Source organism: Lytechinus variegatus, chromosome 4 (genome assembly GCF_018143015.1).
Source record: "Lytechinus variegatus isolate NC3 chromosome 4, Lvar_3.0, whole genome shotgun sequence".
NCBI classification, from domain to species: domain Eukaryota; kingdom Metazoa; phylum Echinodermata; class Echinoidea; order Temnopleuroida; family Toxopneustidae; genus Lytechinus; species Lytechinus variegatus.
Window position 1 is genome coordinate 45,058,466 of NC_054743.1, and position 15,406 is coordinate 45,073,871.

Sequence of the window (15,406 nt, forward strand, 5' to 3'; positions counted from 1 at the left end):
GTTGTATTAAAGTTAGTCTACAAATGTAGACCCACATATGCAGTGTGGGTACCTCAACTGATTCAACGAGTCTGCATAGCAGACTATGTCTACTGAGGCTGCATATGTCGCTTGCCCTTTCAGGCTGGTTTCATTCGCAAACCAGCAGATCCTACCTCACGATCCATTCAGAGTCTGCATAGCAGACTATGTTAAAGTTGCCAGCTTGCAGGTACTGTGCCAATAACTCTCAAGATGTGTTCTAAGGCTTTTTCGTTTGGTCGGTTTTTTTACATTGACTTTTGTATATTTTGGAATTATCTTCAATTATAATAATTCATTTCAGAAAGCTCATGCTAAATAACTAAATTGAGCAAGGTGAGCAATTAATGTATGGCATGTTGAATAAGATTCATCATTCAATTCAATTCAATTTATTTTTCCTAGTTAAACATAATACAAATAATTACATGATAAATTAATTGAATTTGAATAAAAGCATGAACAAAATTCAACATTGACTAAATAATATACATCTTGACTTGAGTGGATATTCAATATTTCAAATGTAATTATCAAAATTTTAAAATTTTCTAACCTTTGCCAAGCTCGAAATATAACATTTTGAGCCTTTTCTTCTTTTTATCATAATTACGTAAATTTCCATTGTACATTAATTTTATAATTAGAAGCTTCAGGGTACCTATGCATTATTTCAACCGTAATTATCAAATTATTTTCAATGCTTTAAAGTTATATTTTGTATTAAACTTTTTAAAGAATGTATTAACTCTAAATGATCTGTAAATTATTTGATGAAATGCTAAATGATGATTCTGAACGTTTTACAATGGTTTTCTCTAATACTAACTCTATTGGTGACAAGGGAATTATGAATTGCCATTGTCATACGTACAGCGTTAACTTCGTGCATTTGTGTAAAGCACTTTCGATTCTAGAGTTACAGGGGGAAGGGGCATTCAACCCGCAACCGCCCGAAAGCCTGAGGAATAAGGCGCAGAAGCCCCCCCCCCCCTACCAAAAAATGAATAAATAAAATAGAATATAAATTAAAAATCAAGCACAAAATAAAAGATGCGTAATTTATGTAGTCCTTAATAGTATTGAATACTACAGTATTCGATTCTTCTTATTTCAAGTAAGCCTCATAATGAGGTACCGTCTTCTTCTGTCGCCCCCCCCCCCTTCATGCCCCTCCTTTCCCCATTTATTTCTACGCCTTGAAAATCGAAAAGAGGGTCGGTTGCTAGCTTGTCGCTCCGCCCCTAAATATACCTGAATGATTTTACAAACGGTGATCGATATCCATAACAAAATTGATGCGTCTACTTTTTTTTAGTATCACCTTTATTCAAAACAAAACAAAGGGAAGTTACAAACAATGAAAATAAGTCCAGGTTACTCGTTTTTTAGGACGAAGTACAGGACTAATAAAAAATACAGAAAAACAATACATAACATATCACAATCAAATTTACATGAAACGATTATATATGGTGATTGCAGGAAAAAAAAATTGAAATAGATCAAGCACACTACCTTACAACTGAAATGAAGAGAGGATAGAGGGGAGATAGAATGAGTGAAGTTTATGAAGGGAAATAGGAGGTGGAAAAAGTGTGACGAATGAAAAGAAGGGGGAAACAGGATAAAAGGAGAGGCAGAAAAGGAGAAGGAAAATGAAGAAAAAGAGGAATGAGAAGAAGTAAGGGAGTGCAATATAAAGTTTTGTAAATGAGATATTGCAATATTGGCATATAATTTATTAATTCTTTACAAAAATCCTCTAATTACTTATACATCCAGAAGACTAGATGAGCTGACAAGATAGCATGGATGGATGAGAAGGGAAATGGTAGAGGGAGAGAGAGAGAGAAAGAGAGAGAGAGGGAGAGAGGTGAGAGGAAAAAAATGGAGAGAAAGAGAAAGATAAAAAGAGGGTTGAGAGAAAGAGAGATGCAAGAGTGGAAAGGTGAGTGGAGAAAGAGAAAAGCCTTCCCATGCAATGAAATTCAACAGTCTAAAAGAGTCATATCTGTCCATTGCGGCTCTGCCCTAGCATTGAAGATCAAATATGACCCCACAAGAGCTAGTTTACTTATCTTGCGAATGGTGTCCTTACATATTCTACTATTTACAAGGCGGAAAATCTTCTTAACCTGTTGTCCGTTCTCTTTAGTAACACCTCGACTTCCAACTTCAAAACAAATCAATTGTGTTTCACAATTGGCTGCCCTAATATCCTCATTCAGCTGTGCATATCGTTCTAGTTTCCTCACTCTAGCTCTTGGAATATTGGGCTCAAATGGTACTGTGAGCTCAGCCATCACTACTTTTGGTATATCTCTGAAGAATAGTACCAAGTCCGGCTTTTCAGTTGTCGGCATAAGGTTAGGCGAAATCGTTCCCCCACCCACTCTAAACCCGGGAAGATCTGCAAATATTGTCACGGGAATCATGTTTTCTTCTGCTATTCAATTCATTTACAATATGACGCAATATGCTGTTGTGTCTATACGCAAACCGGCCCTGATCAAGGGCTATCGAGCAGGAATTTAGAATATTCACAAGTGAACCTCTACATCTACACAAGCTACATGTTTCATTAAGTTTCTTGCTCCACAATTTCAAGTTTTCTGGAGTTGGGAGACAGTCGATTGCTGCCCGGGTTGCAAAACTTAAGAGACCTTTTCGGAGGATGTGAGGTCACTCTCTAATGATAACAATGAATAATAATAATAATGATGATGATGATAATAATAATAATAGCAATAATAATGATAATAGCGCCATCTATCTAGAAATATTCTATTCCGAGGCGCGTTATTACCCCGACTTTAGCTCGAGCTGCCTTTCAGCGCTCATGCATTCAAGGAATTAATCCTGCCGGTACCCAGTCACCTCACCTGGATTTAGTGCAACACAATGTGGATAAATTTCGTGCTGAAGGAAATTACGCCATGGATGGAATTTGACCCACGACCCCGTTTCAAAGTCAGAAGACTAATCCGCTGGGCCACAGCGCCCCGCAATCTGAATCTACGTTTATTTCATCTTATTTTCTTTCGTGCATTGAGGTCAGCGTTTTGGGAATAACGATCTCGCAGCTGCAATCGCGATCATGAAGTGACAACCTAAGGCGACATAAAGCTGTAGGTATATATGCCCACATATCGAAAGCAGCTACCTCATATAGGCCATCACTCAAATTTATTCTCGAGTCTGGGCCGGATCAATCTCAGCCTCAGGCTAGAATGGGAAAAAACAATAGCCTCCTTCAGACGTGGGTTATTAGTCGGGTAAAATTGTATAATGTATGGATAATTATATCCGACAATATCTGTCCCTTATGGAAAATTTGCATTGGCTCCTTCACCCCTATGTTTGATTTGATTTATTATTTTCTTCTGCATCCATAACATTCGTATAATACAGTTTTTCATTACATAATAAACATAATGTGTTAGCATTTATTGCATGAATCATAAATAAAGAGTACTAAAATATAATTCCAGACAAAATATGAGTAACTATGATATTCACAATTTGCAAAAAAACATTTTTGGGCTTATCGATTTGCTCACTACGCCCTCCATAATTAAAAAAAAAGAAAAAAAGAAACCACAATATGGCATATGCCAAGCTTTGGAAAGCACCGCCGAAGGCATGGAAGGACGACTTAACCTGTCTGTCATTAAAATACAATCAGACATATTAAATCGTCGGTTTTTTGTTTTATATTATGAGAAGGTAATCAAACGATTCTTATTATATTCTTAAAAAAGAAGAAACAACATATTTTTATTTTCAAATATTGCACTTTTCCAGTGGTTGTTGAGGGCAAGACTAACTAACATGAGAGTCTTTCTTGAAACGGTGTATGCCTGTCAACAGGCGTAAATCCTTGCTTCTGATTGTTTGAGAGCGCACAGTCTGTGATCTCATTGGCGCGAATTCACAAGGTGGTTTTGAGAACACACGGTTGAATCCAACGAACGTAGAGGGCAGCAACACACAAGCGTGTTGCTCTAAGGAAGGTCAACTCGATACGCGCATGCAACTGAGCTGCGCGCATATTTTATTGTTCATGACAACGAAATCAAATACCGATCCAATACAACAACAAATTAGTAGTGATCAAGAAACGAATATGAAAGAATATGACTACAACGATATCAAAAATAACATTAAAAAATATGTTGAGGGATATACATAAATATGAAAACATACTTTGATATTTAAAACTTTACAAATGCAAGTTTCAGGAAACTAAAATCATTACCAAATCGGTGATTGTTGTTATCAGCGATTTCACCAGACGGCTGAATTAGGTGATTTGCGCCGAGACGATTTTGTGACCACTCGCAAAGCATTTCGGGATTGAATATGTCCCCCTTATATATTTTCTCTGGGCTCTTCGCTGAACCCATCATCATTCTATGCTTAAGCTACATTATGCTCCGTCGTCTGCTTAGATTTCAACCCCCTAGTCTAGCACTGGTACTTGTTCTGCTAGGCGTCGATCAGCATTTATCTGCAGTCCATATAGGCCGTGACTCATTTATTTATTTATTTATTTATTAGAGCAGGCAGCAATGCCAATGGGTATTAAAAAAATAATTCACGTATCTATCAGTAGTATGTTATTATTTCTTTTCACCATTTTCCCCAAAACTTATAAATTTAGAAATACATTCCAATCAGTAATAAGTGAAGTCTACATCTAACCTAGATCTTGATCATGTTGATCGATAGACCAAAAGCTTCAGTCTCTGTATTTTGGTTGCTCTGCTGAACTGCGCTGGCTCACTCACCGATGGAGGTTATAGTAAAATGTCAGAAATTGTTGAATAAATCCCCAGAAACGACGGTTATTCCTGTCTAGTTGATCGATAGACCCAAGTCTAAAGATCTAGAAAACTTTATTTGTCTAACTAGACTGTAGACAAATGCTTTGACCAGTCTCGATCTGTTTGTTGAAGATGTTGTTCCACACTGGATATCTAAGTAGATCTAGAATATATATAGATCTAGCACGTCTTGTTGGTATGAGTTGGTATGAGTCTATGGAACAATAAAAAATACTAAAATAATAATCAACTCAAAACAGACGAATTCCACATTGTCTTTATAGTATAGGACGCCTAAATCTAGACCATTTGAGGGTTGGTCCATGCAAGCTAAGTTTGGTTCAATTAAGGCCAGCCTGCATGGGCTAGCCGCTAGGAGGTTATGATTTTTTAGTCCGTTAAATGCCTACATACAGGGTAAAGTCTAGAACTAGAAGATTATCATGATTATATGGTTGACAAGTTACCGTTAGGCCTTAGCGTTAGGCATGAAATCTTTAAAATTCAGTCAGAAAATGCATAAAAATAAAATCACGACGAGCTCAGTCACTTTGCTCTTTCACTTTCGAAATTTCTCAAAAAAAAAAAACGCGTTCTGCCAGCCAAGCCCAGCCCCAGGCCATGCAGGCCCAGGAAAATTTACCAATTGCAATATGGCAAACAAATTATGTAAAAGTCTTTAAACATTGATTGCACAGAATCAATGGTCAAATTAAGATATGGATGCTGTCTATCAAGTCTACTTTCTACCCAAAATCAGAAATTAAGATGGTCTAATCTATCTATCTAGCCCCCATTTCTAGTCTAGGCCTAGATCTATAACTAAGGTTTCTAACGCAAAACGAATGTCGATGATGGCACTCTGCAAACGATGTAACATTGCAATTAATTTCCCTCAATTGGCTGATTTTCTTAGAAATTATTGAACAAAACCAGGGAAAATGTGAATAGGTGGCCGTTTATTCAAGCTTTAATTTGGCTTTGGAAGTTTGGTTGCTCAATGATTATCGACCTTCGACGCGACGCAGCGCCTGCATGGCTGTGCAGCTCAGCGCGCAGCCATTTTTTTTTTCGCCGTCCATAGTCTCGGACTCGAAGTTGAAATTAGACCCGGATTTCGGGGATGCACCTTCTTGTATTAAGATTTATAGACTTAAAAGTCAAATGCAATTTAAAATTTGAAATCTGACCTTGAACAATCATCGTTGATAAACATCAGCCCTGAAGCAATTGCACTTCAAATCAGACCAGGCAAATTAGATGTCATTGTCTATGTTGCTAGAAGATCTATGACGAGTCGACTGAAGCCCCAGCGCATCATCAACGTCACTAGTTAGCTACGCGACCGGCCCAGACTCGGCGCACCCAGGCCAGAAAAATGACCTCGATTATTACGGTGGTTGTCTATGCATTTATTAGTGGTGCAGCGAAATTCAGCAGAGGAAAATAAGAGATAAGAGGGATCCTCGTCATAGACTTAATATTCCAAAATGAGAAAAATGTCAAAATCATGATTATTTAAGCTAAATAATTTCTTTAAAATTAAAATTAATATTTTTAATATTTCTACCCAGAATAACCGATCTAATAATTGTTCATTAAAAAATTTTTGAAATTAACAAATGAAAAAAAATCAACTCGACAAATTTCCGAAAAGTCCCCCTTATTTTTTAGAGTGGTCACAAAATTCGAGCGGAGTTGACCTTCCTTAGAGCAACACGCTTGTGTGTTGCTGCCCTCTACGTTCGTTGGTTGAATCCATGGTTTATGCAGATTTCCTGTATAAATTACGCTTAATTTAGCGCGTATCGGACGCGTGTGTATGAAAAATATCCAATGCTGATGCGCGCTTTTGTCACAGTGCGCCAAATTTACGCCTAGCATGTTACCATGCTGTTTTATTCATGAGTCCAATTTTTGAAAACAGTGGACCCGGGGAGCGTTTCATGAAAGGACTTGTCGGACGTTTTATCCGACAAGTCCCATTTTATCCGACAGTTACCATAGTAACAATGCCTCACAGCCAATCAGAGTCAGAGAAAGATGTCAGATCTGACAACTTGTCGGACAAAAATGTTGATGAAACACTCCCCAGTGTTTCCACGTTGAAGGAAATTACCCGAATTCTGGGAAATCAAGACGTTTTCCAGGTAATTTCCGGGAAATGAAAAAATTCCAGGAAATTCCGGGAAATCCGAAAATTACAATGAAACAATTAAATATAGCAACTATTAATATTCCTGTTATATTTACATGATTTTAACCTCCATACATACCTCAATTTTTTTCGCTCGCGCTCCGCGCTCGCATTTCGTAATGTTATCCCTATTTTTAAAGATGGCGGGACAAAAAAAAATGCTAAATCCCCTGATTTTTGCCACCTGGAACAAATTTACACTCGTTGTATTATTGCCCGATTTCCGTTGAAAATCAAACTTGAAAATGCCAGGAAATATTTATTAATTTCAGAAAATTTGGAATCCAATTTCGGGAAATTTATTTTGGAGCTGTGGAAACACTGCAGTGGACTCATGAAAAAATAGCGTGGATAAAAATCACCATGGCAACAGGCATCAATTGGGCGCACTGAGACAGCGCATCAGCATTAAATATGTGTTTTAATATACGCGGTAAAATAAGCGTAATTTATAAAGGAAATCTGCATAAAACAACCGGGCGTACGTTTAATAACCACCTTTTGGAATTCGGGCCATTGAGGCTTTTATTTTTCTACTACGCCACCATAATTTTAAAAACTTAAAAAAGCCCTATAACATTCATGTATCATTAACAATCTTTGGAAATCTCTAAATTTTTTGTGATCAAAATTCAGTTTAACATACATAATTGTCATTGTTTGTTTTACAGTAAGACAAGGAAATCAGACGATTCTTACTATATGGTGGTACTTAAAAAATGCTTTTATTTTCAAAATATTGCGCTAGATTTTTCCAGTGGATGTTCTGGGGTAAGACTCATACGATAGCCATTCTTGAAACGGTGTATCAACAGGCGCAAATCTTTGCTTCTGATGGCTGTGACCACACGGTCAGTGATCTATCTTGAGGCCTTTCCGGCTCTCGATGTGGTGCCACCCTTTTTACTCTTCATCTTGGACGCACTCGTCGTTGCTCGGGGTGTCGAGCTCGACGATGTCGAAGCACGATTACGTCCACTAGCGTTCTTCTCTTTCTTTCCCTGATTTGGCAGCTCTTTCTTTCGATACTGAGCCAGAAGGGTATCTAAAGAAAGACAAACGACACATTTTTTGAAAAAGTAGAATCACGGTTTTTTTTTCTTATGTGCTTGTTCTTTGTTTTTGTTGCCTCGTAACAATATGTCGAGGAAATTTTTAAAATATCCTCTTTTTTTAAAGAAAATCGATGCCGGATTTGATCAATACTAAAAGCGTTCAATATAAATACAGATTGGTTTCAACTTTCAAGTTTCCTTAAATATGCATTAATCTCATTATTGAATATACATTTTCATTTATTCATTAGTCGATTAATCTTTGTGTATATTCTTTCACTTGATTACTTTGTAGGACCTATTTTTCATTATTTTTTTCTATAAAGCGAGTGGTTTTAAAAATAAATGATGTATATTATTGGACCAATCAAGAGAGAGGTAGAGCCATTCACTGGCGGATCCAGGATTTTCCAGGAGGGGCACAAATATTTGACAAGAAAAAAAAGAGGTCTTCACTTTCAAGGGGGGGGGGCACACTTCTGTCTTAACGGCATTTTACATTACAAATGTTAATTGTGTCTCTCAAAGGGAGGGGCGAGGCCAGCTTTGCCCCCCCCCCTCCCCCGGATCCGCCATTGGAGCCATTTATTTAGCATTTTCTGGATTCAAGCTGATTTATAATTGGACGAAACATGAAGTCATCAATCAAACTCTTCAAACTTAGGGCTTTGGGCAATGTTGGGGGACTTGTTATCACACAGCCACGCATTAAATGAAATAAGATTTATTCCGGTTTAAATTGCGTATTTTAAAAAGGTGAGATGAATTAAATTTTTCCAGCGCGTAAAGGCTTGTGTATTAATGAGACATATCGTCAAATACATATCAATGCCTCAGCAGTTGCGATAAAGTTATTACTGTTGTGATATATTTGGCCATGAAAAGCATATAAAGACACTATACAACGCAAAATGAGACCAAATTCAATTTGAAATTAAAAAAAAATTGAAAATGTGATTTATATACTTAAAAATTATAAGGTACACGTATATAAGCCAAGAATGAAGTCATCTTACTCATAAATTCAGCATTCTCCTTTAGCTGCTGTACATAAGGCTCATATGGTTTGACTGTATCGTTTTCGTCACCTAAGAGAAAACATTTGACGGCACCGTTATGGTTATAATTAGAAAATAAAATGTAAAAAAGGGCCGTGTAGCTAGGCCTTAATTTCCGGTAGGGGGAGGTGGATGTCCTTGATTGATTAAACTTTTGACCAAGGTTAAACTATATAGTTACCCCCACTGCTACGGGTATAACAACTCAATGGCTCTTGGAGCATGACGAGTCATCGTTGTGTTCGTCGAGTCGATCTCCCATTCACATTTTATTTCGTCATAATTATACCAAGTGGTGATTCAAATTCTTTTTTGCCAGTGGGGTGGGGGATATGTTTACATCTCATCTCATTGCGTGCAGATAAAAGAAACCCTCACATAAGATTCCAGCACGATTTCAAGGTAATCACCGACACGAAACCATATTACATAGGATTCTAAAAAGACTTTGAGGGCACTGCTCTCATCACCTGAAGGAAGCCAAATAGGGGACCTACATAAACTAATGCGATTTAAGTGTAATAGTTGTCTTCATCAAAAGATAAAATCACATTAAAACCATAGGCAAATTAGTACCCCCTGCGTTGTACTTATATATGTCTTGTGAGCGTTGAGTTTGAAAATGAGTGGAAAATACTTACGTTCAATCTTGATCGGTACATACGTAGCTCTAGGTTTGAGCAGGTGCTTGGTGTTCACCCTCGTACTGTAATCTGGTAGACTTTTCAACAACCCTTCTTCATCGGCTAGATCTAACAAAACTAGAAACGAAACTATTATTAATGATATACTAGTTTGATTTATTTATCTATACACAACAAAAAAGTAAGTCCCCCCTAAATCAAATTGCTGTAACTATTTTGAACGGAATTATTTTGAAATATGATAGTTTTCACTCTAAAAAAGAAGTGCTAATTTAGCTCTTAAAGAGCTTGTATTGTGACTGCACTTCGGAGTGCTGATTTGTCTAGTTCAAATTTGAACTAGACAAATCAGCACTCCGAAGTGCAGTCACTATTTGCACTTCATTTTTTAGAGTGTACGTAATTGGATTTCTACACTCATTAGGCAACTCCTGGGGAAATGTGAGATTGACCAAAGATTGAATTAAAACTGACCATTTTTGAAAGTCAAAAGAGTCGTGTTTCAGATTGTGCAAATACAATGTTGGACAAAAGTTGTTTTTTAGGTGAGTTATATGGTGTTATACTGGCTTACTATCCATCATTTAGCCACTCCGCACACAATTTTGATATCTTATGTTCATGTTTGAGTGAGCACATTATATTGCAGGGGCCACGGAAGCGGGGGGGGGGGGGGGTTCAGCCCCCCACATTTTTTTCAAAAAGCATGTACAAAAATGTAAAAATGATCATACGATTGTGATTTTTTGCATGGTCTGCTCCCACCCTCCACTTTGAAAACTGTTCCGCGGCCCTTGTATTGTGACGTATCATCATAGGGGGTTATGGTAGTATCCTTTACAACTTGCTAGATCATGTTAAAATTTGAAGATGTTGGTGGCTCCCCCGATTATAGACCCCCCCCCCATTTTAAAATTCTGGGTCCACCACTAATTTGCTCATAAATTAAACTGATCATGAGAAATTGTTACGAAAAGAATACATTTATGCTGTATAAGAGTATTCATTCCTAAGTTTTCGAATGTGCTCGCTCAACCATGAAAATGTTTTAAGTTCGGAAAGTGTGTGGTGATAGAAATGATGGATGATAAAACAAAAACAGTTGAAACCGAATTTGCCCTCAACATTCACTTTATTACCCTTTAAAATGAGTCTGTGACATTGAAAATACAAATTTTCCCACTTTGATGCGTGCTCGCTCATCCATGAATATACATATCGATTTCATTTTTTTTTTTACAGAATCTTGCCCATAGGTTGATAAACGTTACTTCTAAATGACATTGCTAAAGACAGCCTTGAAAAAAAGTTCCACCATTGAATGAGGGGTTACTTATTCTTAAACATATGCACCAATAATGTACACAAGTCTATGAGAGAAGAAGTCAAAATTTTCACAAATATGAAATGAGGGTTTGTTTCATGGACGGTTTTGCTACTTCTGCCAACAGTTATTTCATGAAACTTCGCACATGGCTTCGGAGTAACACTATCCGAAAGGCGCGGACACCAAAATAACTATTCAACACGGCACAGAGTGGGGCCAAAGCTTTGAACTTTCTTCTCATTTGCATAATTTTTGAATATCGTGTGCTCACTGATGCATTAAACTTCGGGATTTTCATAAAAATCAAATCAAATGAACTATGAAATGAGGTTTTTAACAGATATCCATAGTTACGAATTGCATTTTCCCAATAACGCAAAAAAAAGAGTATCACATTCCACATGTTCATTCAAGCGTGAATGTTTAATTAAACGCCTTTGAATCATTGAAGCATGTTAAATGGTCGTGAACATAAAGAAGAAGTTGAGAAAAGATCATTTTCAGTTACCAAAACGAAACAATACTTGCCTATGATATTTGAAAATCGTATTTTTGGTTTTCAATAAATGTTCATTGAACCGTGAAACGAAGAATATTGTTGAAGATACTCTTCCCAAAATAACTGCAGGGGCGTAGATAGCGGGGGGGATGGGGGGATGCATCCCCCCAGAATTTTAGGTGGGGGGGATGGTGTGTACAATCATCCCCCCAGGTTTCTGGGGGAAGAAGCAAAAGTATAAAGTAATAAAGCAATGAATGCTAGTTAAAATCAATCAATAATAATAGCAGTAATAATCATAACGTACAGCAATGACAAACATGATCAAAATTGGACTTTTATTCAGAGTCAATCATCTTATATGCATTTACAACTTGCAAGTTTTAAGTAATAACAACTGTCTTGCGTCGTCATATACATTTAAGGATCGTTATTCAGAGTTTCACCAAGTACATTTCCTTATAATAATTATGTATTTGCAAAGGAGATAAGTTCAAATATTTCATTACAGATTTAAGAAAGTGTCGCTTAATCACTCCCTTTCAGAGCAATTGCTTTCATAACACATTAACACTGTTCAAACGAATTAATAAGAAATTACCTATACACATACACTGACCCTTTTCCCTGCTGGCCATGTCCTCGACCCCTACTTTGCAAAGGAAAGGTGAAAATTTTCAGTCTCTAAGGAGCGAATTAGTAAATGAATGATTTTGGAATGAAATAATCCTTTACTGTGGACTGTTTTGCATAACTATATTGGGTGAAAATAAACGTCTTCCAGTTTCAAGAAGAAGTCGAGGCGCAATGTATTTTGGAATTACTTATACCAGTGATTTTTGTACGTGCGCAGTCTTCTAGGTTTGAAGGTTATAAACTGTTACATTTCCTTACCTATGTTTTTATCATAATCATCATAACAAGGTACATAATAAGAAATGAATCGAAATTATAACAAGTTACTAATGTATGTATACAGTTTACTTCCGACAACCCGGTGAGGTTTATTTCATTTCCATACTTAATTCAATCAAGCCTTTGTAATCATGGTAATTTTAAACAGAGTGAGCTTATCATTTCAGTGTCTGCATATCTGCACGTGGATAAGAAATATAATGTTGAGCTTTTTTTTATTTTGACCCCTATTACTATAATTGTAATTGATATTTTTTTAGTCATTTGGCTGTTTATTTGTTTATTCCTTTAGTTGTTGATTCATTCGTTTGATCATTAACAATATCGCTACTCTTATAAAGTGTATACTACTATACTAGTTATTCCAGATCATGTTTAGCAGGACTGTCATGACCAAGATGATAACTAGACATCCGACGAATGACATTTCTCTTATGATCATCTTTAGTCATTGTCATTAATCAAACAAAAGATTACTGCCATGGAAAATGTGCAAGGAAGTTTGTTTCTTACTGGATGCCCTGTTTATTGCTGAAAGCAAAGTGATTAAAAGACACACGAGATAATCCATGAGGCAGATCGTGTTATTTTGTTATCTTTAACTCGTCTGCTTTGGCCCATGATATTTTGTTTTTATCGAGTACGTTATCTCCTTCATTCTTTATATTTATATATTAATATATATATATATATATGTATGTATAAACATGTATAATATATATATATATATATATAAAGTATGACCCAGCTAGGGATCATCCCCCCCCAGGTCTAAGGACCTGTCTACGCCACTGAATAAGTGTCATCATATTCTTTCATTCTTACTGATATAAATGTGTAAAAAATCAAAATATTGCAAATTTGGACTTGTGTTTATTCAACCATGAAATTTAGCCAAAAAAGTTGTGTCGTACTTTAGAAAGTACTTTTTACAAGCCTTCTGACGATTTTTCATGATAAGAATGTGGAATTAGTTCCAGTAAGAATCAAAGTCATGATATTTGACTTGTGACTTTTGAAAAGTGACATTTTTGCCTTCTGACGGTGCTCACTGAGGCATGACGCAAAATATGTTAACAACATTTACTCACACATGTCAGAGGGTAGCTTATAAAATTACCTACACACTCATGTAAAAATATACTAAAAGCTTGCATTGGTTCGGAAATTATTGATGTTTGTTAAAGGGGGGCTTACTTTTTTTCTTGTGTATATCTCTAAAATTTAAAATTAACCCTATTTACATATTTACTAATTTATTTATTCATTTATTTATCTTATTTCATTTTCATGTATAATTTATTTTTGTTTTTGTTATTTTTTGGTTTGGGGGGGGGCATTCTCTTCCTGTTTTCCAGGAGCCAACACAAATGTTTTCGTCCACAACATTTACTCAGAGAGTAGCTTATAAAATTACCTACACACTCATGTACAAATATACTAAAAGCTCGCATTGGTTCGGAAATTATTGATGTTTGTTTGAGGGTAACTTAATTATTTTCTTGTGTATATCTCTAAAATTAAAGATTAACCCCATTTATATATTTACTAATTTATTCATTCATTTATTTGTCTTATTTCATTTTTTTTTTCATGTATAATTTTTTTTAGTTGTTTTTGTTTTTTTTTTTTTTTGGGGGGGGAACCATTCTCTTCCTGTTTGTCAGGAGCCAACACAAATGTTTACTTCTTTTCCTTCTGGCGAAAATGAGTTCCCAAATCTAAAAAAAAAAATAAACGTACTGATGACAACCACCCCCTGAACAGGTGGGTGTTTCATTAAAGTTGTCAGCACTGACTAAATTGTCAGTGCTGACTATTTCAGTGAAATCCTTGGTTTTGATTGGCTGAAAGGCATTGGCTCTGACTGTTACTATAGTAATTGTCAGAGAAAGACAACTTGTCAGTGCTGACAACTTTCATTAAACAGTCCCCAGATCATCATGGGCCCAGAGGTGAGGAGGGGTGGTCAGCTGGTTCAGGCTGTCCAATTAAGATCAAATTATAAATGTAGCCAACCACCCGAAAACCCCCAGCCCACTTACCATAGATACCGTAAGGGCACTAGTATTCAACCCATTTGGAGGGTTTCCTCAAATATATAGAAATACAGAATTTACCTGAATTTCAGACCCGTCTTATTTCGAAGAGCAAATGCTGATTATTCTTTTTCCGTTATTTTTTTCTTCAACCAGTCGACTGTGCGCGGGCGATCGAATTTTACGGCGATGATTTTTGGCACCCGTCTGCACTAGTATTCAACCTAGCGATGAAAGATGGCCCTGTCTCTCAATCTGCCCTCGTCCCATCCGACTATGGACTAGGCCATTTGAGATGAGACCAAAAAGGGAATTAATCAAAGCCAGAGACTTACATAGATCTAGATCTTATTTAGCAATCTAAGCCCTTTTGAGATTTGCTGTCTATCCGAATACTAGTGCCTTTCAGTGCAAAAGGCCATCGCCACATAATTCGATCCTACACGCATACAGTTGACAGATTGATAAAGAAAATACCGACAACAGATAACCCTGAAAACAACAAAGGTATGAAATAAAGATAAATTCCCAAGTTCTAAATATTTTCGGGAATATGTCAAAATCTTTGAATTCTGCCGGGTTTAATACTAGTGCTAATACGGTACCATGACGTAAACAATAATCAGCTCAACTAGCTTACCATCTTCATCATCGATATTGCATTTTTTCCGAAGAAGATCCATTACATTAACAAGCATGCAGTTTAGGTTGATGAGTTGATAGTCCGTTCCTGGAGCAAGGACAAAATAACGAGAGAATGAGAAGATAGAAGGGGGGGGGCGGCCGGAAATTTCAAGAACTGTTCTTGATCAATATTCCATT

General features: G+C 36.5%; 1 protein-coding gene across 1 annotated transcript; it reads right to left on the minus strand.

The window, feature by feature from the left end:
* Positions 1-7,775: 7,775 nt before the first annotated feature.
* Positions 7,776-15,282, minus strand: LOC121412711. Its single transcript, XM_041605486.1, has 4 exons — positions 15,225-15,282; positions 9,802-9,921; positions 9,119-9,190; positions 7,776-8,092 (listed from the first exon to the last, which is right to left on the minus strand). Exons 1-4 carry the CDS (start codon positions 15,280-15,282, stop codon positions 7,908-7,910), a joined length of 435 nt encoding a protein of 144 aa, XP_041461420.1. The 3' UTR covers positions 7,776-7,907.
* Positions 15,283-15,406: the final 124 nt, after the last annotated feature.

Coding starts and splice junctions, on each gene's coding strand:
- LOC121412711 (XM_041605486.1), bottom strand. CDS start 15,282: ATGCTTGTTAATGTAATGGATCTTCTTCGGAAAAAATGCAATATCGAT. Junction 9,191..9,801: donor TGTACCGATCAAGATTGAAC/GTAAGTATTTTC, acceptor GTTTTCTCTTAG/GTGACGAAAACGATACAGTC. Junction 8,093..9,118: donor GGAGAATGCTGAATTTATGA/GTAAGATGACTT, acceptor GTCTTTCTTTAG/ATACCCTTCTGGCTCAGTAT.